General features: G+C 58.3%; 1 protein-coding gene across 1 annotated transcript in view; it reads left to right on the plus strand.

Annotated features, from left to right (window-relative positions):
- The window catches only part of EXD3 (exonuclease 3'-5' domain containing 3), an 82,275-nt gene that overhangs the window by 1,096 nt on the left and 54,727 nt on the right, over nt 1-26,452 (plus strand). Inside the window, 4 exon segments of the mRNA XM_081238060.1 lie at nt 11,639-11,740; nt 21,536-21,600; nt 24,882-25,055; nt 25,393-25,560. Of these exon segments, the coding sequence (XP_081094186.1) occupies nt 11,659-11,740; nt 21,536-21,600; nt 24,882-25,055; nt 25,393-25,560 (489 nt within the window). The 5' untranslated portion in view covers nt 11,639-11,658.

Here is a 26,452-nt window from a genome sequence, read left to right on the forward strand (position 1 = left end):
CAGGTGCCTGGACCTCTCCCTTCTCAGCACACATCCCACGGACACTCCTATTTATGTCTTATTTGCTGCCATGATCTTAGCACCTGTGTTAGGTTTTTTCAGAGAGAGTGATGATTGTTTTTTAAGGAATTAGGTCACGCACTTGTGGGAGCTGGCAAGTCCAGAATTTTCAGCCCGGGGATGGGGGGCGGGCGGTGACAGGCTGGAGACCCAGGGAAGAGTCTAGAGGCAGACATCCCTGTTCCTCAGGGGACCTCAGTCTTTCCTCTTAAGGCCCTCAACTGATTGGACAAGGCGCACCCACATCATGGAGAGTCTCTGCTTTACCAGTGTTGTTTTGTCTACTGATTTAAAGGTTAATTTCATCTGAAAAATAACTTTCACAGCAACATGTGACTGTATTTGACCAAATATCTGGGCACCATGGCCTTGTCGTGTTGACACATAAAATTAACCGTCACAGCACCCAACCCTAGAAACACTCCTGTAGATGGGCTCTGCCCTTTTCCGTACTCAGGACAGCACCCTCCAGGGTCCAGGGGAGGCTTGTGTCTCGGGAGATGTCAGAGCCCAGAGCCCAGCGGTAACACAGACACCCAACTGCCTCTGACGCTGGACTCCTCCTTCCTCAGTTGGGCCTGTGACTCTGCTCAGTTATGGCTGAGTCTCCTCCCTGTGTGGCCCTGGGCCAGCTCCCTGTACCTTACCTGTGCAGGCTTCCTTACCTGAGGACCAGGGACGATGAGGACGACCCAGCAGGGCTGCTGTGAGAAGGGCCTGCCATGATGCTTGAGAAGTGCTCAAAAGGTGTCCTGGGCCGCTGTGCCCCCGAGGACCCTGCTTCCTCACCAGTGTGGGCTTTGAGGTTTCCAAACTGCTGGCCTGGAGGTGGGCAGGGCCCGCACCGCACACGTGCTCCCTCCTCCCCGAATTCCCGTGTGGACGCTCCCTTCCTCTGACCAGACCTCCCACCCCCCAGCCTCCCCGCAGCCCTGCCCGGTCCGGCCTCAGGATTCCCGCCTCCCTCGCAGCCCCAGAGGGTCCCTGAGCTCAGCTGCCCCCTCCCACCGGCCCACCTGGGGCTCTCTGTCGCTGCAGCCCTCACCCCCACCCTGTCCGTCCTTGCAGCTCACGCCCTCCACCTGACGAGCCCCGCCCACCGGGGCCTCTGGTCCCCGGTCCCTTCGTCCGGGCTGAAGGAGCTTGGCCTCGCCGACTGGTCTCTGTCCCCCTTGACCGTGAGCCTCAGGGGGGTCACATGGGCCCCGTGCGGGCACTTGCTCCGCCCTCGGCCCAGCTCCTTCCTCATCCTCTCCTCGGGCCCCACCTCTGCCCCATTCTGCCTCCCAGCCCAGGACCCGGCCCCCAGGCCCCCCTGGCTCCCGGAGGAAAAGCGGCAGCTGGAAGGGGGTCCGCGCCTCCTCCCTGGGAACGCGCTGCTCCCGCGGGGCCCACCTGGGCTGGGCGCTGCCTCCTCCTCATCCCCACGTGTCTCCCTGGGGTGCTCCCTCTAGGTATCACATCCCCCCTTGAAACAGATGTTTGTCTTCGCATCTTGAACAAAACACTCCCCTCCTGTGCCCACACCATTTCTTTGTTCCCCTTTGCAGCAAGACTCCTTGAGAGGATTGCCAGTACTGCGTCTCTGTTACCTTTGCTGGGTGCTTTTTAGAAACTGTGGTATGACTCACGTATCATAAAGTTCATTTTTAAAGTGTACGATTCAGTGTTTTTGTCACGTTGACGGAGTTGTGCAGCCATCGCCCCTAACTCATCCCCCGCCGCAGTCAACTCCCTGTCACGCCTCCCCCAGCCCCGGGCAACCGGTGGTCCAGACTCTGTGCATTCGCCTCTTTTGGACAGTTCATGTAAGTGGAATCATAAAGCGTGTAGATTTGTCTCTGGCTTCTCTCCCTCAGCATCGTGGTCGTTGTAGCGTGTGTCAGTTCTTCATTCCTTTTAAGGCTGAATTACATGCTGTTGTGTGGATGGACCGGTTTTGTTGATCCACTGACAGGCATTTGCGTTGCTTCCACTGTTTGGCTCTTGTGAATCACACTTGTGTGCACGTGTTTGTGTGCACGTGTGTTTTCCGTTCTCTTGGGAACCAGGTCAGGTGGTCACTGTGTGTAGCTTTTTGACTGTTTTCCCATCGTGCTTTTTACTCTTAATCCTGCTCCAGGCAGCCTTCCCACCAGGGTTCCACCCAAGCACTTGTCAGGGTTTCTGGTGGCTTCCTTGGGGCTCTTCCGCCCGTCAGTGCCTGGCCTCTGGGACACGCCTTCTCCGGGTCTCCTGTGCTCCACCCCCAGCCCGCCGCCTCTTCCACCTCCTCCGGCTCTGTCCTGGGGCCCTGCCTCTGTGCACTCACCACCCGGGGTCCCGTTGTTTGAATCAATCTCTGGGTGTTCTCTGTGCCCACTACTCTGCACCTGTTCTATTTCCATAATAAAAAGATGACGACGTACCGTCCCTGTGCCCACCAGTGTACACGGATTACTGTTGCGGCTCTGCTGCTAATAGCCCAAAACTGGAAACAGCCTAGATGCCCTGCAGGGGGCGCTGGTCCAACAGACTGTGCGTCCACACTGAGGGAGCCCACTCAGCAAAAAGGATGAGCCTTGGGCACACACAGCAGCTTGTGTGCATCCCAAGGGAGTGTGCCGAGTGAACACAGACCCCGAAAGGCCAGACTGTGTGGTTCCGTCTATGCAACTTGCTTGGAACGACAGAGGATGTGAATGGAGATCAGATGGGCGACCTGGGGCGGCTGTGACGGGGCAGCAGGAGGGCCCCACGGCGCTGGGGCGTTCTGGTTTGCGACTGAAGCAACACAAGGGCCTGGTTGTGATTTGGGGTATGTGTGTATGGGTATATGGGACATCTATTGTTATTTGTTACAAGTATATGTATAGCTACAGTTATCGCAAAATAAAATGTTTAATTTTAAAAAATCCTTAAGAAGATTTCAGTTACAAGTCTTTTATTTTACAGATAGCCTGAAAATTGGAGTGATTAAATGACCTCTAAGATTCTTCCAGCTCTAAAATTCAATACTTTAGAGGTTGTTTAGAAAAACTTCCTTGTATCTGAGCTAAAATCTATTCCCCAGGGGACCTCCCCAGTGGTCCAGGGGTAAAGAATCCGCCTTCCAATACAGGGGACACGGGTTCGAGCCCTGGTGGGGAACTAAGATCCCATGTGCTGCGGAGCAACTAAGCCTGTGCGCCACAACTACTGAGCTTGTGCGGCCGCAACTACAGAGTCCACGGACCACAACTAGAGAGAGAAAACCCGCACACCACAACTACAGAGAAGCCTGTGCGCCACAAGGAAGACCCCACGCGGCCAAAAATATAAATAAATAAACTCTATTCCCCAGTAGCTGCAGAGGTGCCTGGAGCGGCTGTGGCCCAGAGAGCCCCAAGCCAGCCTTGGCCAGGACGTTGTTCGGCCGCTGCTGCCTGTGAAAACTTCTCAGGCTCCTCCTCCGTGGGGGCGGGGCTGCTGAGATTGGTAGGATCCTGTGATTCGTAAATCAGTAGAGGCCGGCACAGGGGCCGTGACCTGAGTGAGGACAAGACTCAGTGGCCAGCTTGGCGCTGGAACTTACTTCCAGAAGAGTTCAGTAACTGGTTGGTTCTGGAGCACAGATGTCAATCAAATGGGCAGGAATTGGGTACTTGGGAATTGATTTTCGCCCAGCTCAAAGAATTTTTGTTTTCTTTTTAAACAATGAGCACTTCCAAGAAAAAACAAAGTGCCACAGAAGATTTTTCTCCCAGGAAATAAAAACAGGCTCAGATGTGATAGGGGCACTTGGTGTCCGAGGCAGCCGTGTGGGTCTGGGTCCCCCCAGGCTGTGTCCATCGCACAAGGCCACGGAGAGCCTCCCAACTCAGAGCTCGGTGACCACGCTTCTCCCCGGGGCTCAGCCGGGGCACTGGGTGGGTCATCAGACCCACCGCTTCAGGTGTTTACAGGCTGCCGAGGTGAACACATTCGCCGAGGACCCTGCCCCTGCCCCTGCCCCGCCAAGAGGTCTTAAAGAAGAACAGCGCGAATGACAAGGAAGGGCGGCATTCGGACAAGAGCAGGGGCCCCTCCAGCTGGGGCAGCCCACGTCCAGGGAAGCCATGCACACAGCAAGTGGCTCCAGGTGAATCTCCTTGGAGGGTCAGAGTCGAAAGGAGAATGTAAAACAGGAGACTTTCAGTTCTGTCCTGTAGGATCCCGTGGTGAAGGGCTGCATCCTCCAGGGGGCTGGGTGTCTGGGTGCATGGGACCTGGAAGCAGCTGGGCACCCGTCTCTGCTTTCGCACACGGAGACCCCCTGCAGTTTCAGACCAGAGACTGACTGTGCTGCTGCTGGTCCCTGAGCTAATGTCCACTCGCAGCACCCCGCACGGCCACCAGCGTCCTGCCCCGGGATGGCTACCCTGCGGGCCAGGGCCTGTCCCTGAGCGAGGAGAAGCCAGGACGCTAGAAACTTCGAGCAAACCGACAGCAATGAGCCTGTAATACAGAACCACAGCTTGTGAAGGAGAGCTCGTCACGTGGAGTGATCTCTGGAGCCAGTGAGCGCTGCGGCTCCCAAATTCCAGGGGTGAAGGGCCGGTCCGGGGGGGCTTCCACCTCCCAAGGAAGGAGGGCCAGCCGGAGGGAAGAGGGACGTCTGGGCTATCACGACAAAAAGGCAGGTCCAAGACGCCTGCGTTTAACCAGAAGGCATTCGTCTGCAGTGGGGAAGGAAACTGTGCCCCCAAAGTCAAAACCAAGAAACAAAAGGAAGTAGAGGGAGTTAATAAAGAGAAAAGCTTAGAAGGAAATCATGCCATTTGCAGCAACATGGATGGACCTAGAGATGATCACGCAAAGTGAAGTAAGTCAGGCAGGAAGACAAATATCATATGGTCTCACTTATATGTGGAATCTGAAGGATGCAAATGAACTTATTTACAAAACAGAAACAGACTCACAGACACAGAAAACAAACTTGTGTTTACCAAAGGGGAAGGATGGGGTGAAGGATAAATTAGGAGTTTTGGATTAACATATACACACTACTATATTTAAAATAGATAACCAACAAGGACCTACCGTATAGCACAGGGAACTATATTCAATATCTTATAATAACCTGTAATAGAAAAGAATCTGAAAAAATATATATATAACTCAAAAAAAAGAGGAGAAAGCTTAATTAAATCAGGAGGTACAAAACCAAAACCAGTTATTTGTGTTTTCGTTTTTGTTTCTTTTTTTTTTTGGCCACACTGAGTGGCTTGTGGGATCTTAGTTCCCTGACCAGGGATCCATCCCAGGCCCTCGGCAGTGAAAGCAACGAGTCCTAACCACTGGACCACCAGGGAATTCCCCAAAATCTAGTTCTTTGAAAAGACCAATGAAATAAACTTTTGATGAGACTAATTAAGGGAAAACAAAAGAGAAGTAAAAACTTGCTGAACATTCATGAAAGGCAAGAACCACACACGTAAGCAAGATTTACACCGAACGCCCTGATGTTATGGTAATAAATGTGAAAACCTCCTCAAGAAATCGAGGCCTCCTATCAGAACGGGCCTGGGGGAAGCAGGAGACTGGAGCAGGCAATGAGCAGAGAGCAGATGGGCTCAGAAGTTCCCGCCGTCCGGGACGTGGGCCCCCGGGCTCCCCACCAGTCCTGACTGCAGCCCCAGGACCCTGAGTCAGGACCACTGGCCGCCGCTTGAGAGAGCAGATGTGTCTGGTGGTCACGGACAGCCATTGACACAAGCGGCCGGCTCTGCAGCTCAGACCCCTGGGCATCCGGGCGGGCGGGTGGCTGGCATCCCCTGTAAAGCTAAGATTCCATCGTAGTTTATTTTAACTTTTAAGAATAACATCTGTGGTTTGATTTCTTTTTTTCATGAATACAAAGCGGAGTGTGTTCATTGTATAATATTTAGAAAACACAAAAAGTAAAAGAGAAAACCCAGAGGACTGGCGGGTGCCCCCCGTGCCAAGTGGGTTGAGGCCCACGGGCCTTTGTTCCGACGTGGCCGCTTTGGGGACACACAGCTTCGTGACACACTGGAAGGATTTGTCCCCGTGACATTAAATATTTAATGTAAAATGTAGTTTTTAAGTAGCCATTCGTCATTCCTCCGATTTCTACCTCGTTTTTGGTTGTCAGGAGGCCCTCAGTCAGAGCCGGCAGGGAGCAGGAAAGCCCACCCGAATGGCGGTGACCCCTGACCTCTACCCCCTGCCCCCACTGCAGCCTGGCACCTGGTGAGAAAGGGTCCCGAAGAGCCTTCTGGCCGAGATTCCCAGGGCTGGTTCCTTTGTGCTGCAGGAGAAACTTGACTCAGTGTGACACCATCGCAGTGACCCTTGGTGTTTAAAGTTGGCGACCTTAATTTTTAAAGAAAGGAACAATCGTTAAGTCAAATCAGTAAGTTAAAAATCACGCCTCTGGCATGGAGGGACGAAGAGATCGACCAGTGTTGGCAAGGACTCGGGGGTGGGGGGTAGTTTCCTGAGGCAGCTGCCCTGGAAGAGGCCGCGGGTTCCCCGAGAGTTAAACACCAGCCGCGTCCGGCCCGGCGCTCGCTACCCACAGACGTGCCCGCGGCCGGGTCCACCCCGTGGCACGTTACCCAGCTGAGATGCCGCAGTGTGGATGAACCTCGAAAACATCGTGCTGAGTGGAAGGAGCCAGACAAGAAAGGACGTGTATTATGGCTCCGTGTGCATAGAGCGTCCTGAACAGGCAAAGCCACAGGGACAGGAGCCGGGTCATGGGTGCAGGAGGTCGGGGGGCCAGGGTGGGTGACTGCTGGCGGGGACAGGCGATCTTTTGGGGTGATGACAGGCTCTGGATTAGGGGTGATGGTTACACATGCCTGAATATACTAGAAACACTGAATTGTATACTTTAAAAGGGTCAATTCCATGGTATGTGAATTACACCTCAATAAAGCTTTAAAAAAATCACTGAGATGTACGCACAAAAGTTTACTTCAGTTTGAATGGCTTTCAAGTTTGCGCTGTTATTTAACTGAAGCGGCCGGAGTGACCACATCTGCAGGGCCCAGGCTTTGCACCCCCATGTCTCTGGGGATCCTGGGTGGCTCTGCATTTGGGATTGGGGGCAGCAGGGTATGTCTCCCCATAGCTGTTGTGGGGAGTGGCAGCTGGGGGTCCGGTGTCCCCTCGTCCTGCCCCAAGGGCCTGGGATTGCAGTGGAGAGGCATCCGGCCGCCTGCAGGGCCACTCTCCTATGTGGTCAGCTGCTTTTCTCAGTCAAGACCAGTGTGTCCAGCAGAAATACGTGAGCCACACGTGTGATTTTAAATTTTCTATAAAAAGAAAGGCAAATTTAACTTTAGTGATATATTTTATTTAACCCTGGCATACGCAACATGTTACTATTCCGACACGTACTGGATACACAGAAGTCAGTACTGAGACCCTTTCGGCTGTCACCCCGTATGCGTTCTGCGCTTACAGGAGGTGGGGAAATGGGGCCGGGAGGCCGCCCTTATCACCCTCCACCACCCCACCTGCCCCACGATGGAGGGCAGAGGGAATACCTGGGGGGACACGCAGCCAGCGCTCCCATAGTTGTGGAAAATGACACAGAAAAATGACAAAGGACGCATGATCTGGCGCCCAAACCAGAATGCTGTGCTGACCTCTCTAAAGGTCGCTCCGTCACTCCCCGTGGTGCAGAGAGAATGCATCATGTTCTGTGCTCTCCTGAGCCAGGTGGACAGATGGACAGATGGACGGGAGGCACGGGCGGGCCTGGGCCAGCAGTGTGGTTCTTTGTGGGGTCCTCCAGCTCTCCTTTCGCGGCTGTTTGAAGGGCAGCTTCGGGTCCGGACAGTGGGCGTGAGCAGCACGTGCGGGACAAGCGCGCACACAGGGCACTCCTCCCTGCGGAGCGCCCTGGCTGGGGCCTCGGTGTGGACGGGACCGCTGCGGCCGCGCGCCCTGGGACAGCACCGCCAGCAGAAGGGCCCAGAGACCAGCTCGAGGTGCTGCACTCCCTTCCCTGGTGCGGACTCGGCAGCTGGGAGGACGGTGCGCCCCCCGGCCACCCAAAGAGGGTGTGCGGTGGGGATGGGTCTCTGTTTAGAGACCGCAGCCTCCTGGAGGGGCAGGCCCCCCGGGGTCGGGTCAGACTTGGGGTGGGAGGTGGGAAGGAGCGTCTGGGGTTAGGTCCCGGCAAGGCGCAGGGTGCCTGTGCACAGGGGCCGGATTACCTGCCCCACTCGAGGTCTGTTAAAATGACAGTAAAGACATTAGAAAAGCCAACGTGCTTGAGGGCAGAGAGGAGGGAAGAGGGGCCTTGCAGGCTGGGAAAGCAGAGCCAGCCGCTGAGGGCTGCAGAGCCGGGGAGGCTCCAGCCTGGAAACAGGGCCTTGGGGAGGTCTGCGTGGGTGGGGACTGAGACCCCAGGTGGGGAAGGAAGGATTCCTTCCCGACAGACAGACGGACTGGTCTTCCAGGCCCCTGTTACCCACAGTGAGGCTCTTCCCAGGTGCCCCCCGCCCCAGGTTACCAAGCAGCCGTTCAGGGCCTCCTCTCCAGTGTAAGCAGCAGCCCCCAGACTCCGGAGGAAAACGGGACTGTGAACTGGGGGGAGGGCACTGATAGCGACCAACAAAACGAGTGGGAGCCACCAGGTCCTCGGGGGAAAGAACTCTTGGCTATTATTAAAATTCTGATAGTGGAAATGAATAATTAATGAAAGGGTTGCAAAATAAAGTTCAGGAAATCTCCCCCAGAGGCAGAGAAGAGGAAAGATAAGAATATTAGAGGTTCTTACAGGAAGCCTAGCATCCAAGTCAGAGGAATTCCAGGAGGAGAGGAGGGACAGCGGGAGGCCAGGACATAACCCAGGGGAACATGAGGACGTTTCCCAGGACGGAAGGACGTGAGCACGCCCAGTGGATCCTGCCCCACCCTGGATGCTGTCAGGGGAAGGTCCCCCAGGAGGAGAAGAAGAGTGTCCTACCTACGGTCGGGCGTCAGGTGGTTCAGGGCTCTCAGCACCGGCGTCAGGAGCTGCTGGAAGGACCGTCACCGTCACATCCCTGGGGACGGCCTCTCACCTACAGCCCGTGCACGGCCAGCCTTCCAGCCGAGGCTTAGTGCCCAGCGGAGACGTTTCCAGACAACCAAAGACCGGTTAAATGTCCCTCCCTTGTAGTTCTTCTCACGAAGCTCATGGAGAATGTGTTTGTCTAGAACCAGGAGGAAAACTGAGAAAGATGAAGGCTTAGAAATCAGGAAATGCCGGATGCACCAGGAGAAAAGATGGGGAGGGAGTCCTAGGGCAGCAGCTGTGCTGCCGGGCTAGAGAGCGGCCACCCAGATTGAGACAGGAGGGCAGAGGCTTGAGGAGGGATGGCTCTGGGAACAAGTGACTTCCAGGCTTGTCTGAACATCCTGGGGTGGTGTTATGATGCCGTCAGCGTCCTGTTAATGATGGCCTTGCAGGAAATCCAGCAGGGAAGAAGTCGTGTTATTTTTTCTTTAATCTTTCCCCCCGTTCTTTAGATAGGATAGTGTCTGTTGATCTGTCTTCAGAGTCACTGACTCTGTAATCTGCCATCTCCAATCTGCGGTCAAGCCCAATCAGTGGATTTTGCATTTCAGTTATTATACTTTTTATTGGATAACTGTCATTTAGTTCTCTTATGTAGTTTCATGTAATTTCCATTTGAACCTCTCTGTTTACTCATTTAAGACCATATTTCCCTTTAAGTTTTTGAACATGTTTTTCACGCATTCTTTGAACAGTTACAACGGTTGTGTTAAAGTCTTTGCTAAATTCAACCTCTGAGCTGCCTTGGAGTTGCTTTCCATTATGTGCTTTTCTGCATTTTTCTCCCCTTGAGTGTGGGTCTTATTTTCAGGCCTTGTGATTTTTATATGATGTACTGAACGTGGTAAATGTTACATTGTAGAGACTCTGGATTGTTACCTTCCACTGAAAAATGTTGAACGTTGTTCTAGTAAACAGTTATTTTCTAGCTGATTACCTTGAACTGGGGGGGGCATGGCTTGACATTTTGTTAGGGTGGATCTTTATCTTGGTGGAACTCAAGGTACAAAGTGTTCTATGGATTTTTTTATTTCTTTTTTTTTTTGGCTGCATTGGGTCTTCGTTGCTATGCGCGGGCTTTCCCTAGTTGCAGTGAGCGGGGGCTACCCTTCCTGCAGTGCGTGGGCTTCTCATCGCGGTGGCTTCTCTTGTTGCGGAGCACGGGCTCTAGGCGCGCAGGTTTCAGTAGTTATGGCACGTGGGCTCAGTAGTTGTGGCACGCAGGCTCAGTAGTTATGGCACACGGGCTTAGTTGGCTCCGTGGCATGTGGGATCTTCCCGGAGCAGGGCTCAAACCCGTGCTCCCTGCATTGGCAGGCAGATTCTTAACCAGTGCCACCAGGGAAGCCCTGTTCCATTGATTTTATGGGGGCTTGGTTTTAGATTTTGGCAGAGTTGGTCTAGGGCAGGGCTAACTTGCCACGGTGGCTGCGCTGGAGCCCAGAGTGTGCAGCATTGCTTGACTGTTAGTGCCCCTCTCGAACTCTCAGCCTGGGGACAGCTGCCTCTGGGAGCCCTGGGGATCCTGCATTGCTCACCTGCACTCCTGGCCCCGAATGACCCCTCCAGCTGGTGCCCTGGCTCACAGATGCGCGGCCTCCTCCTACACCGGAGGGACACTCTGCTCCCCAGGTTCTGGGTCATGGTCTTAGCTGGGAGGTCACCCCCAGCTGGGAGCCGGCCCATCCCTGGGGCCCCCACCCTGGGCATCACCCGTTGTGCACAGCCTATTGTCCAGAAGTCGGCTGCCTAAAACGTGTCTGGTGGACGTTGTCTGCAGTGGGAGGGCCGGCCCGACACCAGTCAGTCTGCATGGCCAGAGCACAAGTTTGGAGCAAACTGAACAAGGCAGGAAAGTACCCAGAGTTCACCCCAGCTCAGCCCTGCTATGCTCCTGTCTCCTGCAAATAGCGTGTCAGCAGAAGACACTCAGAGAGCTGTTTCGGGGCTGTCGGGTTCTGGGGGGCTGGGGCATGACAGTGAGTTCTCACCTTGAGCTTGGTCAGTCAGGTGTAAGACTGGACACTCAGGAAACAACCGAATCAGCGTGTTAGTGAGAAATGTGAATGTAAATGTCCAAAAGAATAGCTAAAAGCTTGTGGGAGTTGGGAAGGAGAAAGCTCCAAGGGCTCTCCCCTCCAGGCCTGTGTCAGGACTCAGGTTTACACAGGAGGTGCCGTGTGTGTCACTGTGGCATAAATCACACCGCAAATGAGGAAAAACTAGACCATCTCCGTAAATGTGGAAAAGTGTCTCGTATAAAATATACATTGGCAGGAGCCTGTCGGCCGCCTGGGAATGGTAGTACTTTGTTGCCAGCTGGATGGTTTAGAGCTGGGTGTGCCCGTGGGCTGGCTCAGGTGGGTCCACCCCTGAGGTCAGTGCTAAGTGTCCCGGGTCCAGCCGGGGAAGCTGAGGCCGCCTGAGCCACCCACAACCAAGCACAGAAGTGGGCCCTGCATGGCTGCCTGTCAGGGCCGTTCCCTTCTGTGTGGAGCCTGCAGCCTAACTGTCCCTCTCCACTGGTCCCTTGAGCAGCTCCCTGCCTTCCCCTGAGGATGGACCCTGGAGACCCCGCCGGAGAGCCTGCTGCTGGTGACACTGCTGGTGACCCAGCTGGTGGTGAGTGTGTCCCCATGGGTGAGTCTGCACCCCACACGGCCCAGGTCCAGCCTGGCTGCACTTGTCAGGGCTGGGCATGGGGTGGGTGTGGAGGGAGCTCTGTGTACAGGTGCATGCATGTGCACCAGGCGGGGACCCCAGGTGGGAGGCGTCCAGGCGATGTGGCTTTCTGGGGGCCTTGGACGTGTGGAGTGGCCTCAGTTGTGGACGGGAGCAGGCAGGTGGCTGCTACCACGGCCTTCCTGTCCTGAGGGCCATGGGCGGGCACCTCCCTTTGCCCTGGGAAATGTGGCCTTGTGGTCCTGCAGTGGACCGCCTGCTGGCCACTTGCTTGATGTCTGACACCGAGGGTTGGCCATGACTGGACGGACACTTCAGGGAGCCCACACTGAAGTGTGGGTGAAGCTGGGTGCAGGGGGCTGGTGGGAACGGCGGGGTTCTCTCTGGAGCCTAGCTCTGCGCCCCACACTAAGTGTGGACACAAGGCATCTTATCAGTCCTGCCAAGAAGGAGAGAGGACGAGGGGGCTGGGAGGTGTCTGAAGAGCGAGGGCCCCCAGACTGGCACTTTCAGCCTGGGAGCCCCGGGATCCCACGTGGTCCCTGGCCCCAAGAGAGCTGAGGCTCTGGCCTCCATTTCTCCTCCGGGAGCCCCGAACTCCTCGCGGTGGTGTCCGTGGGCTCCGGGAGGCTTTCTTTCTGAGTGTCTCCTGTGTTTGGTGAGTGTTGTGGGCAGGGCAGACGCGGGGCCACATGAAGCCTGATCTTGCCCTGCCAAGGACAGGTGGTGACATGGAAGAGGAGACCAAGGCTGGAGAAGGAGGGGCTCCTCCCAGGCCGGGATCAGGTGTCTGGTTGGAGAGTGGGGCGCCCCTCCCTGCTGGCCCCTGGCATCCTGGGGGGCCGTCCCTGTGCCAGGCTGGGGTCCTCTGGTGGGCACAGGGGTGGGAGGGAGAGCCCCCAGCAAGTAAGTAAAGCACTGCCCCTTCTTGCAGGTGGTGGGGAACCTGGGGCCTCTTCCCAACCTCTGCTCACCCACCCCAGGGTCCTGAGAGGCTTGTGGAGTCGGCCCCCCCATCTCCTGTGGGGTCCTCCGCAGGTGCACACAGCCTGCTCCAAGCAGAGTCTCCAGGGGGGCGCCCAGGCACCCTCAGCCGCCCGCAATGGGCTCGTTTTCTGCTCAAAATTCCCCAGACCTTCAGCCTGTGCTTTTCCCCACCTGTCCCCATTGTGCAGAGTCTTCAGGCCCTGACACCACCCTGTTGTGACTGGGGATCAGACCCAGCTCCTGGCCTTCTGCTGTGAGTGACCTCAGGCCAGGGAAGCCCTCTTCAGTGGGCACCTCTCCACCAGGGTCTGGGTACCTCCCCCAGGATGCTTCTGGCGCCTCTGCTGGTTTTGCCAAGAGCAGGGCCCTCATCTGTAGCCCCCGGACTCTTGACACCTGAGGCCCCAGGGCCTTGGCTTGTCCTGGACCATCTGGATGCCACCCTCCCCCGCCTGTCCTGAAGCTGGGGGCAAGAGGGGAGGGGACAGGCCGGGAAGACCTGTGGGCCTTCCCTCCCGTCCTCCCCTCTCCTGGGAACAAGAAGACATTCCCCAACTGAGAAGTCAACTGGGGTCAAACATTGTTTTTCTCCTGAAATCGTGGCCTTTGGATGAGCAAGTGTAGCTGAATCAGAAAAGCTGCCTGCTGAAGTCCAGCAGGTCCCCGGATCTTGGGCAGCAGTGGATCCCCCCTCCTTGGGAAATTCGAAAGTCAGGCAAACAGAGCTGAATCACTTCTCAGCATGGAGGGAGGGCCAGGCGCGAGCCTCCAGGAAGCCCTGTCCCCGCCCCGCCGCCCCTCACAGGCTCGTGCAGTACCAGGAGCCTCCAGGCCTGGCCCTCCCTGTGTCAGGGCTGGGGTGGGGGGCCGCCCAGCCCCTGGGGCTGTGGAACCATCCTTGGGCTGTGACCTGAGGGAGGCTGTGAAAACAGGCGACACAGCGCCCACCTTCCTGGCTGTGTGACCGTGGGCAAGTTACATACCTTTCTGTTTCCTTACCTGAGAAAAATAGTTGTCGCCCTATACTTAGCTCCATCTGTGAATGAAAGACTGCCGGCATGTGTGCTGTGGAGGCGTTAGCTGTGATCCTTTTTAGTCTTTGATCCAGTGGAATTTATTTTGCTGTGAGAGATGAGGAATGGGTCCATTCCGTCCTAGAGGACCACTGGGACACCCAACAACACTGAGTTCCCCGTGTTTGGAGTCTCCCCGGCTTTCTGCTCTGTTCGCCTATCTGCATCACGCTGTTTGATGGCGGTGGTTTTATGACCTGCTGCATCTGGCAGGACTAAACCTCTCGCTTTTCTCTCGTTTCTTGTTTATTTTCCATATAGACGTCAGAATGGCTTGTTTGCTTCTACAGAAATCCGTTGCTGTTTTTACTGGATTTCATTACATTTATGGTTGGCCAAAGAGGCATCTGACGCCATCTCATCCCAGTGTCAGGCAGGGCTGTGGGCTCGCAATGCCCTCCCACAAGGTGGGGTCTGCTTCCGCCCTTGAGTGGCGCTTCCTGAGCCCTTGCCCTGGGAGCCAGGCTCAGGTGTGTGCCTGAGGCCTTGGGGAGGAGCCCGTCTAAATTCCTGACCCACAGAATCTGGGATCCTGAGAGATGAATCGCTTATTTGGGGCCCGTTGCCTTTCTCTCTATTCTTCTGTCTTCAGCAGTGCTTTTTTTTTTTTTTTAATGTATCTTTGGCTGCTCTGGGTGTTCATTGCTGCGTGCGGGCTTTCTCTAGTTGCAGTGAGCGGGGGCTACTCTTCGTTGTGGTGCACGGGGCTTCTTCTCATTGTGGTGGCTTCTCTTGTTGCAGAGCATGGGCTCCAGGCACGCAGGCTTCAGTAGTAGCAGCACGCGGGCTCCATAGTTGTGGCTCGTGGGCTCTAGAGCGCAGGCTCAGTAGTTGTGGCTCACGGGCTCAGTTGCTCCACGGCATGTGGGATCTTCCCGGACCAGGGCTCGAACCCGTGTCCCCTGCATTGGCAGGCGAATTCTTAACCACTGTGCCACACTCAGCGTGCTTTTAAAAATAGATCTTGCACATTTTTATTACTTTTTAAAACTAGGCATGTCATCTTTTTAAAGTCCAGTTGTTCGTAGGACCTTTTCGTCCAGCAGATTTTCCGATTTGCTAGTGAAACCCAGAGGTTCCTTGTCGGTTCCCGTGCGCCCAGCTGGGTGGGCCCATTTGCTGGAGGGCCCCTCCCGCTGCTTCCTGGGGCCTCCAGGTGTGCGGTCCGGTCCCCAAGCAGCAAGGGCTTGCCTCTCCCTTGCCGGTGTCCGTGCTGTCTTTTTCTCCTCCCACCGCTGTGTGGCCTGATGTTTGGGCACCTGTGCTGGGGACAGGCGGTCTGTCTCTGGGGTGGGTGGTTTGCTGGATGAAGCAAGACCTTGTCACCGCACTTCCCAGGTGGGGGCGGCCCCCTTGGGCATCCCGGCGTGGCCAGACGTACACGGCCCGCTGGGTGTGGGCGCAGGGTGGGGGCTCCGAGGGGTCTGGCTCCGTCTCCTCACCCGTAGCTCTGTCCTGGCTGTACCCCGGCTCGGGGCGCCAAGCCCCTCCCAGACGTGTACGGAACCCAGACCAGGGCCCAGAGGACAGGGCCCAGAGGACCGACGGTGGGCTGGAGATAGTGGCAGCCCCCGCCTCTGCAGAGGGACTGTGTGTCCCTCTCCTGGCCATGCGCGGGCAGCAGGGAGCCTGCTGGCCTTTGGGAGGTGCCGCCAGGTGTGCAGACTGGTGGGGCTCCTGCTGCAGCCCCTCCTCTGGCCCCTCTGCTCTGCTCATGGGCAGGGCCGCTGCCTGCCAGCCACTGCCCGGGGGTGACTGCAGGCATCCTGGCTGCACCGCTGGGCTTTTAGGCTGCCTGCTGACAGGCAGGTGTGGTCCAGGCAGCCAGGGCTCAGCACGTCTGGTGCCGCCTCCGGCTGGTGCCGACTTAGACGACAGACCAGCTGTAGCAGCCTTGACCCATCCAGACCCTGAGCGTCCACAGGGCCAGGTCACGGGGTCACGCAAGGAGGGCCCAGGGGTGGAGGGGCTCTGGGTGGCTCCCTGAGGGAGGCCAGCTGTCCACGGTCCAGCTCAGCCACCAGATCCACCAGGAAAAAGTATCCGTTTCATTTCTTACCACCAGCTTTATGATAGCAAGTAACAGAGGTCTTTATAAAGTTAACCTGGCAGCTGGATTTTCTTCTAGAATGCATCTTTCCTGAAGTGAAGGTGACTAAGTTAACTGCGTGGTGTGTGTCTGTCCGGCCCTTCGTGTCCCTGCGTCCCTCCGGTGCCCATCAGGAGCAGCCCTGGAGGCAGCCTCGCAGCTCTGGGTGTCTGGTGGGCGGGATGAAGCTCAAGGACAGAGGGGACAGGGCAGAGGGCGGGCCACCCTAGTGCTACAGCTGGGCCCTCTGGCCGCCCCCTGGTTCTCGGGCCCCATGCATTAGAGCCTGAGCCACAGCACGTGTGGGGAGGGCTCCTGGGGCACCAGCGGGGCTCGCGCAGGGCAGGGGGCAGCAGCCCACGTGGCCACGGGAGTTCGATTCTTTTTTTTTTTTTTAATATATATATATTTTTTAAGTTAGATTTTTTCATTTTCTTTCTTTCTTTTTCTTTCTTTCTTTCTTTCTGGCCGCGTTGGGTCTTCGTTGCTGCACGCGGGCTTTCTCTAGTTGCGGTGAGCGGGCTTCTCGTTGCGGTGGCTTCTCTTGTTGCAGAGCACGGGGCTCTAGGCGCACGGGCTTCAGTAGTTGTGGCACGTGGGCTCAGTAGTTGTGGCTTGAGGGCTCTAGAGTGCAGGCTCAGTAGTTGTGGCGCACGGGCTTCGTTGCTCTGCGTCATGTGGGATCTTCCCGGACCAGGGCTCGAACCCGTGTTCCCTGCACTGGCAGGCGGATTCTTAACCACTGCGCCACCAGGGAAGCCCCAAAGTTTGATTCTTGAGCTTGAGTTTCAGTGTCCTCTGGACGCACTGCTGCCCACCCGCCCTCACCCACGTGCTCCTGGGGCGGTGTCGGGGCAGGTTCCAGGCCAGAGGCCACCTGCCCTGCCGCCCCTGCCCTGCCGTCTGGCCACCCCTGGCCAGCAGGTCCAGGATATCAGGGTGGCCCAGTCCCGGGCCCAGGGTGGGGAGGTGGCAGCGGTGGCCAGGCTGCGGCCGCGGCTGATGTCCACCCTGTGCACAGAAGGCCCCGTGCCTGCCCTGCTAGGTCGGCCCGGCGTCCTGTGGTGCATCCCTGAGTCGAGGGAGCGGGACTGGCCCACGCCTGGCTGGAGGGGTGGCCCCGGGCCGGGTACCCCGTGCTCAGTGAGTCCTCCTTCTGCCGGTCTTTGGTGCCCGCTGCAGTCAGGCCCGGGCCCACATTCATACCTGCCCCGGGGCCTCTGCAGCTCCACCTTGGGCTTCCCGGGTGTCTGCCCATAGCCACGGAAGCCAGTGACCTGTCTGCGCGTGCACGTCTGGCCGTGGCACCGTCCAGCAGTCACTACAGAGTGTCCCTCAAGGCCTGAGCCACGGCCTTGAGCAGGGCCGACAGGGTCTCCGCCGGGACAGGCAGCAAAGCCGCCTCCACGTGCAGTGCCCGGCGGGGGGGCCAGGCTGGCGGGTCAGCAGTGCTTGGGTAGCAGCTTGAGGGCCGAGGGGGTGAGTGACCCAGGGTGCAGCCTGGCCTGTGGCTTGGACCCAGAAGGGCACTGGGCCTGGGGGAGCCGTGAACGGAGAGCAGCCGGGCCCAGCCTGACCCTGTAAGACGTTCCTCACACGGGGCGTGGCCTGCAGGGCCCAGTGGGGAAGAGGGAGGCCTCTGGCTGGCGCCTGCTAGGCACTTTCTATTGGTAGGAATTCTCGACTTAACCGTGTCCCGAGGCCATCAAGGTATTGTGCAGGTGCCCTGCAGAGGCTCTGTTGATCTGTCTTCACAGTAAGATCTACAGCCCCTGGTGGGTTTTCTGTAGGTGTGAGATGGGGGTGACATCCCAGTGTTTTCAATAAGGTGATGCCGCTTCCCACACTGGCCGCACACCCTGGCCCATGCAGGCCCAGTTCCGGCTCCAAGTCCCCCCTCCCTGGGCCACACGCTCAGCCTTAACCCCTGTGGCTCTGGCTTGGGTGGGGCGGTCCTCTGGTTTCCCTGCGGTTGTTAAGACAGGCCCCCCGCACCCACTCACACTGCTACTGTTTGGGTTAGAATGTAGAATCTGCTGATTAATTTGGGGAGAATTGACAACTTTGCATTACTGATTATATGGTATAGCCCGTCCTTAATCAGGTCTTTTAATTTTTTTCTCAGTGACTTTTTTTTTTTAATTTATTTATTTTTGGCTGCGTTGGGTCTTCGTTGCTACACGCGGGCTTTCTCTAGTTGCAGCGAGCAGGGGCTCCTCTTTGTTGCGGAGCACGGGCTCTAGGCGCGCGGGCTTCAGTAGTTGTGGCACGCGGGCTCAGCAGTTGTGGCTCGCGGGCTCTAGAGCGCAGGCTCAGTAGTTGAGGCGCACAGGCTTAGCTGCTCCGCGGCATGTGGGATCTTCCCAGACCAGGGCTCGAACCCACGTCCCCTGCACTGGCAGGCGGATTCTTAACTACTGCACCACCAGGGAAGCCCCTCTCAGTGACATTTTATATTTTTTGCATGAACTTCTTTTGTTACATTTATCTCAAGAAATTTGAAATATTTTATGTTACTGTACCTGATTTTTTTTTTTTGCAGTACACAGGCCTCTCCCGTTGCGGAGCACAGGCTCCGGACGCGCAGGCTCAGCGGCCATGGCTCACGGGCCCAGCCGCTCTGCGGCATGTGGGATCTTCCCGGACCGGGGTACGAACCCGTGTCCCCTGCATCGGCAGGTGGACTCCCAACCAGTGCACCACCAGGGAAGCCCCCTGATATTTTTTAAATGTTCATTTCTGTCTGTTGCTAGTATGGAGGGAACAGTGGACTTCTTTTTTTTTTTTTATTTTTTGGCCGCACCAAAGTGGCTTGAGGGATCCTAGTTCCCCAACCAGGGATTGAACCCTGGCCCCCTGCAATGAAGTGCGGAGCCCTAACCACTGGACCGCCAGGGAAGTCCCAACAATGGATTTCTTAATACTGGCCTTGTGTTCACCATCCATGCTGAAATAAGTCCATTGATTAATTCTAATACTTGTCTTTAGATTCTTCATTGCTTTCTAAAAAATGAATCATCTGTTCAGTGCGTAACGACGTTTTTGGGTATTGTTTTTATTTTTAAAGACTTTATTTTTTAGAGCAGTTTCGGTTCACAGCAAAATGGAGAAGAACGTGGAGATTTCCCATCTACCCCTGCCCCTCCCACACGCACCACCTCCCCCGTTATCACCATCCCCACCAGATGGGACACTTGTGACAAGTGAGGGACCTGCCTGGACACGCCATCATCACCCAAAGTCCATAGTCTACCTTGGGGCTCACTCTTGGTGGTGTCCGTTCTGTGGGTTTGGACAGTGCAGAGTGACATGGTATCTACTGTTGAAGGTTCACAGAGCAGTTTCACTGCCCTAAACCCCCCTGTGCTCTCCCGTTCATCCTCCCTCCCCCCAGCCCCCGGCAGCTCCTGATCTTTATACCGACTCCATAGTTTTGCCTTTTCCAGAACGTCATAGAGTTGGAATCATACCGTATACTTAGTCTGCAGCCTTTTCAGATTGGCTTCTCTCACTTAGTAATTTGCATTTAAGTTTCCTCCCTGTCCTTTCACAGCTTGATGGCTCATGTCTTTTTAGTGCTGAATAATATTCCATTGTCTGGAGGGACCAGAGTTTATTGATCACAGTGCTGATGCTTTTATTTTTTCCTTTCTAAGTTCTATGGCCTTAATTTTTCCTTCTTGCTACTCTGCACTGGCGTTGAATGCACAGTGGGCATCCTCCTGGTGTTTCCGTCTTAGGGGAAAGCTTTCAGCATTGAGTTCTGTGTTCGCTGAGGGTTTTTTATAGATGCCTTTTGTCTGGTTAGGGAAGTTCCTTCTCTTAGTTTGCTGAGTTTATTTCTTAAATTATAACTAGAACTCTCCCTTAAGAGATGCTTGTTGTGCATCTGTTGAGAGCATCATGTGACTTCCATCCTTTATTTCACTAGCGAACCAGGCTGATGGACCTTCAGTTGTCCAACCAGCCTTGCTTTCTGGGATGGACCCTTCTGTGGTGTACACGGGTGTCTTGTCCAGGTCCGTGAGCCCGTGTCCTCAGGGGCTGTCCTCCAGGGTGTGGCTCAGGTCCCCAGCCTTTCCCTCCATCCCGCCTCCGGCGTGGAGCCAGCAGGTTGCCGTCGTCTCCTGGGCTCCTGATCCCCCAGGTTTGGCGGGGAGAGTCTGCTAGTGGCCTCGCCTGCCCCAGTGTGTGCACTGATGATCAGGTCCTGACTCTGACCCCTGACCCGGACCCACACCACGTGAGGGCATGGCTGGGGTCCTGACCCCTGACCCTGACCCCCACCACATGCGAGGTGTGGCCGAGGTCCTGGCTAAGTGCCAGGGGCGTCTCCCACCTCCTGGGCTGGGGTCGGGGACACGCCGGGAGCCCAGACCCCGCCTTGGCTGCTTTCCTTCCGTCCTCCCTGGGCTCTGGGCCCTGGCGCCTGCCGGTTCTGAACAAAAAGACCAGAAGGCTGAGACTCCACACTCCCAATGCAGGGGGCCCAGGTTCGATCCCTGGTCAGGGAACTAGATCCCGCATGCGTGCCGCAACTAAGACCCGGCGCAGCCAGGTAAATAAATACATACATACAGTGCGGTCATTCACTTAAAAAAAAAAAAAGAACCGGAAGGTTTGTCTGTAATTTCTCAGCGGGGCTGGAAAGGTTACAGCGCCCGGGCCTTTGAAGCAGAACTCGCAAGGCAAGGAGGGGCTGGGCCTCAAGGCCCAGGGAGCGGGGGTGGGGGAGTGGGTTAGGCCGGGAGGTGCTGCTGAGGCTGGCAGGGCTGCAGTGAGGCGCTGGGGGAGGCGGGAGCCCCGCCTGGAGTGCAGGGAGCATGAGGCCCCGGGGCGGGCCCGCAGCCAGGGGGCGCTGGTGGCCATGGGCACCTCGGAGCTGGGTCCCCAGTCCCCTAGCCTCGGAAACAGCGTTCTTTCCCAAGCCAAGAGCTGGCAGCAGCGACCTTTCCAGGCCAGCCAGCTCTCCTTGGCACTGACCTTGGATCTGGCCTGAGGGCGCCGACCCTTTTCCAGCAGGAGGGTGACCCCGACCTCCCCTGTCCCCGCCAGCACTGGGCTGAGTGTCACCTGTGTCATGACTCCACGCCCCGTTCTGCAGCAGGGACAGCGGCTTCCGGGAGCAGCTGCCATGGGGGTGGGGAAGGTTTGGGGAGTGGCCAGCCTGCATGGGGCTCACTGGGGCCGGGACAGGGCGGAGGGGAGACGGGGGGAGACAGAGGCTGGAACCACTTCGGGGCCTCGGCAGGGGCCAAAGGCCAGACATGGTGGGCAGTGGACGGGTGTGTGGGCGGCGTACCCCGCTGGGCGGGCCTTGCCCATGGGGGGCCAGGTCAGTACTGCCGACTTAGCCCGGGCGGTCGACGCCCCTTCCCCGCTCACACGGCCACTCTGAGGCCAGGCTCCCTGAGCTGTCAGGGGAAGCCCACCCCGGTGGGCACTGTGGGAAGCAGCCCTGCTGGGTGGCTGGGCCATGGTCCTGGGGAAGGGGCAGAGAGGGCACAAGGGGCCGTGGGCGCTGGGCAGCGTCTGCGGGAGCCCCCAGGCCTCGGCCCCCGCCTGCCTCTCAGCCCCTCCTCGGCCCTTGTCTTGTCCCCTCAGGCCGGGACCCGCTGCTGTTCCTGCAGACCCTGCAGACGCTGTGGTGCACTCGGGAGCTGGGACAGGTGAGCACTCAGGGTGTGGGCACCTGGCCGCCCGCCTCGGCAGGCTGCCGTGTCCGAATGTTCGGGGGGATGCATGGATTGGAGCCGTGGGACGAGGCCTGCTGGACGCTCAGAGCAGGCAGGGAGGGCCTGTGCCCACCACCAGCTTCCGGGCAGCGCAGGGCACCTGCCGGGCCTTGCCCGCTGCCCCCTCTCCCAGAGGGGCATCAGGACAGCCCGTCTGGACAGCGGGGGGGGATGCGTGTGGTCCGGCGGGAGGAGCTCTGGCGGGGAGGCTGCCAGGGTCTTCCACGGCCACTTGGGGGTCCTGCAGTGGCAGCCGCCACTGCCCAGACCGTGTCCCACCGTGACCTGTGCCAGGAGGGCATCTCTGCCTCGCAGCCCCCGGGGGTGGTGCAGTTACTGGCCCTCGGCCGCTCCTTCCCTGCACTTTGCTCCCTTGAGGCAGCGAAAGGGCGAGGGAGGCTGCCCTGGCTCCTGGGGAGGACGGGCCCACGCGTGGCTGGAGGGAGAGGGCCCCATCCTCTCGTGCCAGCCTGGCCTCCAGCTGCCCGCCGAGGGTGGGCAGAGTGCCCAGACCTGGGGCAGGCTGCTCGGGCAGGCGTCCGGAGCAGGTAAGCTCCAGGCTTCCACAGCGCTTCGTGGTGGAGGAGGGCCGGCAGCCGGCCTCCTCTCTGGACAGGCCTGGGCTCCCCACACGGCTGAGCTGCGGGGCCTTGGGCAGTTAGCGGCCCATCCACTGCCTGCGCTTAGGCCTGAGAGCAGCCGTCTCTAGCCATCAGCTGGAGAATCCAGAGTTTTTGCAAAAGCCAAACGTTTTTTGATTTTCCAGTTTCGTGCCCTGTGGTTTGAGGGTGAGACCCAGGAAACAGGGCTGTGGTGCTGTTCAGACTTCCTGTTGGGAGCGGGCTCGTTGGGAGGTTGTATTCTCTGCCCTGGTGTCGTGGTGAGCCGGCTTGTGAGCTCGGCTGGAGAGGACCCTCCGTCCCTGTTCACTGAAGGCAGGAGTCAGAGGCCCGCAGAGCCTGAGGACGAGCCAGGTGCTGCCCCAGGGGCAGCAGGGCGCAGGGTGGGGGGCCTGCAAAAGCAGCCTGGGGACAGTCTCCCTAATGGCTGTGCCTGGGCGGAGTGTCTGTCTCTGGATTTATTTCTCTGGGAAGCGTCTGCTTCCTCCACGTCACCACGCTTTCGGCCGGAGGTCCCTCCCGGTTCCTGAGCCCCGGCCTTGTGCCTCTTTCCCGGGGCTGATCTCAGCCTTCAGGTAGCCGGACGCCCAAGTCATCGGTTTCCAGGAGTCTTGGTTTCCGATGCTGCATTTAACGCCGCACCTTCCCCCCGAGTTCTGTTCGTCACTGGTTTGATGTGTAGGAGTGCATCGTCCTTCTTGTTTTCTGATTTTCACGTGTCTCCTTCGACTAACCTGTTGTTCACTTCCAAAGAAGCACAAGGCTGTGTCTTGATGTCGATTAGCTGTTTGTTTCTGGCTGTGAAGGAGCCCGGTCCATCTGTTTTGATTTTTGCACCAGACAGGCTTGTTTTGTGGTTAGTTATATAAATGCTCTGAGTTCCCTACTTGGCGAAAGCTCCCGCCTGGAGGGGACACACGTTTGCTCACCAGAGCTTGTCCTGGGTTCCTGTGAGCAGCCGGCACCACGCTGTGCAGTGTCCAAGCTCGGACATTTGTGATAACCAAGGAAGGACCCAGCAGCTGGCGATGCGGTGGCTCGAGCCCTGAGGACAAGGGTGCAGATGAGCCAGGGTGTCCCGGGGGCCAAGGGAGCAGCAGAGGGACCCGGGGGGCGGCCGCATGAGAGCAGCTGGAGCCCAGCAGAGCACGTGGAGTTTTCGGGGACCGGACAGGACAGGGAATCTGGAGATGGAGGGGAGGCCAGAGGGCAGGAGGGAGGGAGAGAGGAGGTGAGCCAGGGTCTCAGAGCCAGGGGTCCGGAGGATCGTCGACATGGACGCTGAGCCCACCACGCCAAGGGCAGGGGTATAGCACGGGAGGGTGACACGGGGCCAGACGTAAACCCCTGGGGCCCAACCCTGGTGCGTGAGGTCCACCCCAGGGCTGCAGCTACCGCTTAGGGCCACTTGCGTCTTATTCTTTACTTAGTTTTGATTATTTTTTTCTTTTATAATTTTAGACATATTTATATTCTGTTTTCATTCCCAAACCGATATCTTATTATTCTTTATCCTTAGAGCTTTGATCGCCCTGCTTGTGGTCGTCACTCACGGTGACTTGTTCCTTGTGTGTCCTGTCGTTTTTCATTGTGAGCTCACCTTAGTGCAGCTTTTTCCCTCTGGTGGCTGAGGGCCAGGTCCCCAGGGGCGTCCCCAGGACCAACCTCCTGAGCACACGTGGAAATAAATCCAAATCCAAAGGCCAGAGCTGGGTCCTTCTAGACCTTTCCTTTTCCCAAGCAAGGGGTGTGGTGCTGATGGAGACCCCACCCCCTCCTCGGGCAGTGCTGGACGGTGGCCCCCAGGCTCTGTGGGAACCGCAGCCTCCTGCTGGTGCTCTTCAGACCCCTGAGAGGTGTGTGTGGCCTTGCCCATCCATCCTGGAGGGTGACAGCTGTCCTCAGGGTCTGTTTGAGGCCATCTCAGGTGAGTTCCAACAGCCACAGCAAGGGCAGACCCTTCCAGAGGGCCCTTGGGTGCGAGGGCTTCGGCCCCCTGAGCTCACACCTGACGCCTGCAGCTCCACCCTGGACCGGACCCCAGCAGGTCCTCGGTCAAGGGAGCTGCAGTGACCTGAACCACTGGAGCGGGCATGGCGTGGTGGGCTGGCCGTGCACAGGGCCCCGCTGGTCACACAGAGGACGCCCAGCTGCTCTAGAGACGGTGGTGAAATGCACGTTGTACCCCTGGACGTGGGTGTCGGGGAGCACACCTGTTCTTGTCTCTGTCTTTCGGCTCTTATGTGTCTCCCAGAGCTTCCCAGCACAGGAGGTAGAAAAGTAAACAAAAGGCATTTTTCAGTTGGGTTTTTTTTCTTTTTTCTGTCTCCTGTCGCTTGCTGTGCCCTGCTGACCTGTCACCGTCTCTGAAGGGCCAGCGCCATGTCCCATGCGTGCCACGCGGTTGGTCAGGGCACAGAGGAGCTCCGCCCAGGGTCTGGCCTGGGGAGCAAGCCCCAGCCTTTGCAGGACCATTGGCCTGGACGGTCCCTGTGCCCGGACTGGGTGCAGCGGACCAGGAAGGTGTGGGCGGCTCCGTGCGGGTGGGGGAGGCCGGCGGAGGCCTCATCACAGTGAGGCCTTGTGTCTCCACAGCTCCGGGAGGAAGCCCAGAGGGGATTCGCCGCCCTGGAGGACCCGCTCGCCGCCCTCCTGGACATGCTGGACAGCAGCCGGGGCTGGCGGGGGAAGGGCCCCTCCCTGGAGGCCTGGGTCGCCCGCGAGCTGAAGCGCTGCTTGCAGGCACAGACGTGCCCGGGGCCGGCCCGGGTGAGCCCTGCCCGCGGCCCACAGCCTGCCCCTTCCCAGCCCGTCCCGGCCTCGGCACAGGGTTCCCACGCGCACCTGGCCAGGCCCCTGCGGCCTGTGGAGGTCGCCCACGGTGGTCGGGGGCTCTTGGCCTCCCGAGAGCCACACGCCGGGCCAACCTCGGCTCCCTTGCCTGTGCCCCTGCCTGCCAGCCCCTGCTCACCCACAGCGTCCACCCACTGGCTCTGGGCTGCAGGTGCTGGCCGCACTGGGCCTGCCCAAGCACCAACCCCCCACCCGCATCAGGCCCCGCGACTCCGGTTGCCTCCTCCACTGAAGCTGGATCTGGGGCCTCCAGGGCAGCCCAGGGCTGAAGCAGCTGCAGGCCCGTGCGGTCAAGCTCCTCGCCGAGAGCCCCCCCGGCCTCGTGGAGCCGCTGGTCAGCATCTTCCAGCTGCAGGACACAGACCGGAGCCCCCTGCTGGCTCAGGTCCACCGGCTGCACCAGGAGGGCAAGTTCAAAGAAGTAAGTGAGACCCTCCCTGTGGCTCTGGGCCTCGTCCACGGGCCGGGCCTCCACGTGGGTCAGCGGGGTGGGCAGGAGCCAGGCTGGGGCTCGAGGCGCCTAGCCCAGAAGTATCCCCTCTGCCCTCCAGCGTGGGGGGCCTTGCAGGGCTCCTCAGGTCTGGTATGCAGGGTTTTGGGGACCAGCTGCCCTGGGGACCATGTCAGGTTCGTGCCTGGTGTGGAGGCCCTGGGAGCCCCTCGCGCTGACCGGCTGAGAAAGAGGCTGGGTACAGCCCCCCACACCCTGCCTGGTCTGCACCACGTGCTCAGGGCCCTTCCTCCCCAGGTGCCTGCCGGCCTCTCCCCCTCGGTCAGCGGCGTGGAGACGCCCAGCTCTGGCCCAGAAGCCCACGTGGCTACGGCCCAGCTTCCTTTGTTAACTTCCAGAATTGCTCTCGGGGGGCTGAGGAGTGCGCGTGTGGGAGAAGCTAGCCGCAGTCTCTGTGCCCCGGGCCCAGATCAGACCCGGGGCCCGCTTCTGTCTTCTCCCGCCCCTGCCCAGACTCACCCAAAGGTCACTTGGTCCCATGTTGGCCTGGCCTGGGGGCGGGGGAGCCGAGGCCCCTTGGGGCCCAGCTGCTGCTCCATGAGGACAGACCCTCCCTGCGTGGGGGGCCTTGAAGCCACGACCACGCCAGGCCGGGGGACTGGCCACTGTGCTCTAGTCCTGGTCCGTAACAGCATGTGTCCGGGCATCTGTAGGCTGCCCTCGGCCTCCCGGACCTGTCGTGCGGCCCTGCCCCAGAGCCGGGGGCTGTGCTCTGGGTGGTGCCCACCCCTGCCTGTTTGCTGGGTCCCTCGGACTGGGTCGGGCCAGTGGTGGTGACCCTGTGAGGGTCTGCATCCCGAGG

Source organism: Mesoplodon bidens, assembly GCF_964165515.1.
Source record: "Mesoplodon bidens genome assembly, chromosome: 6".
Lineage (NCBI taxonomy): Eukaryota > Metazoa > Chordata > Mammalia > Artiodactyla > Ziphiidae > Mesoplodon > Mesoplodon bidens.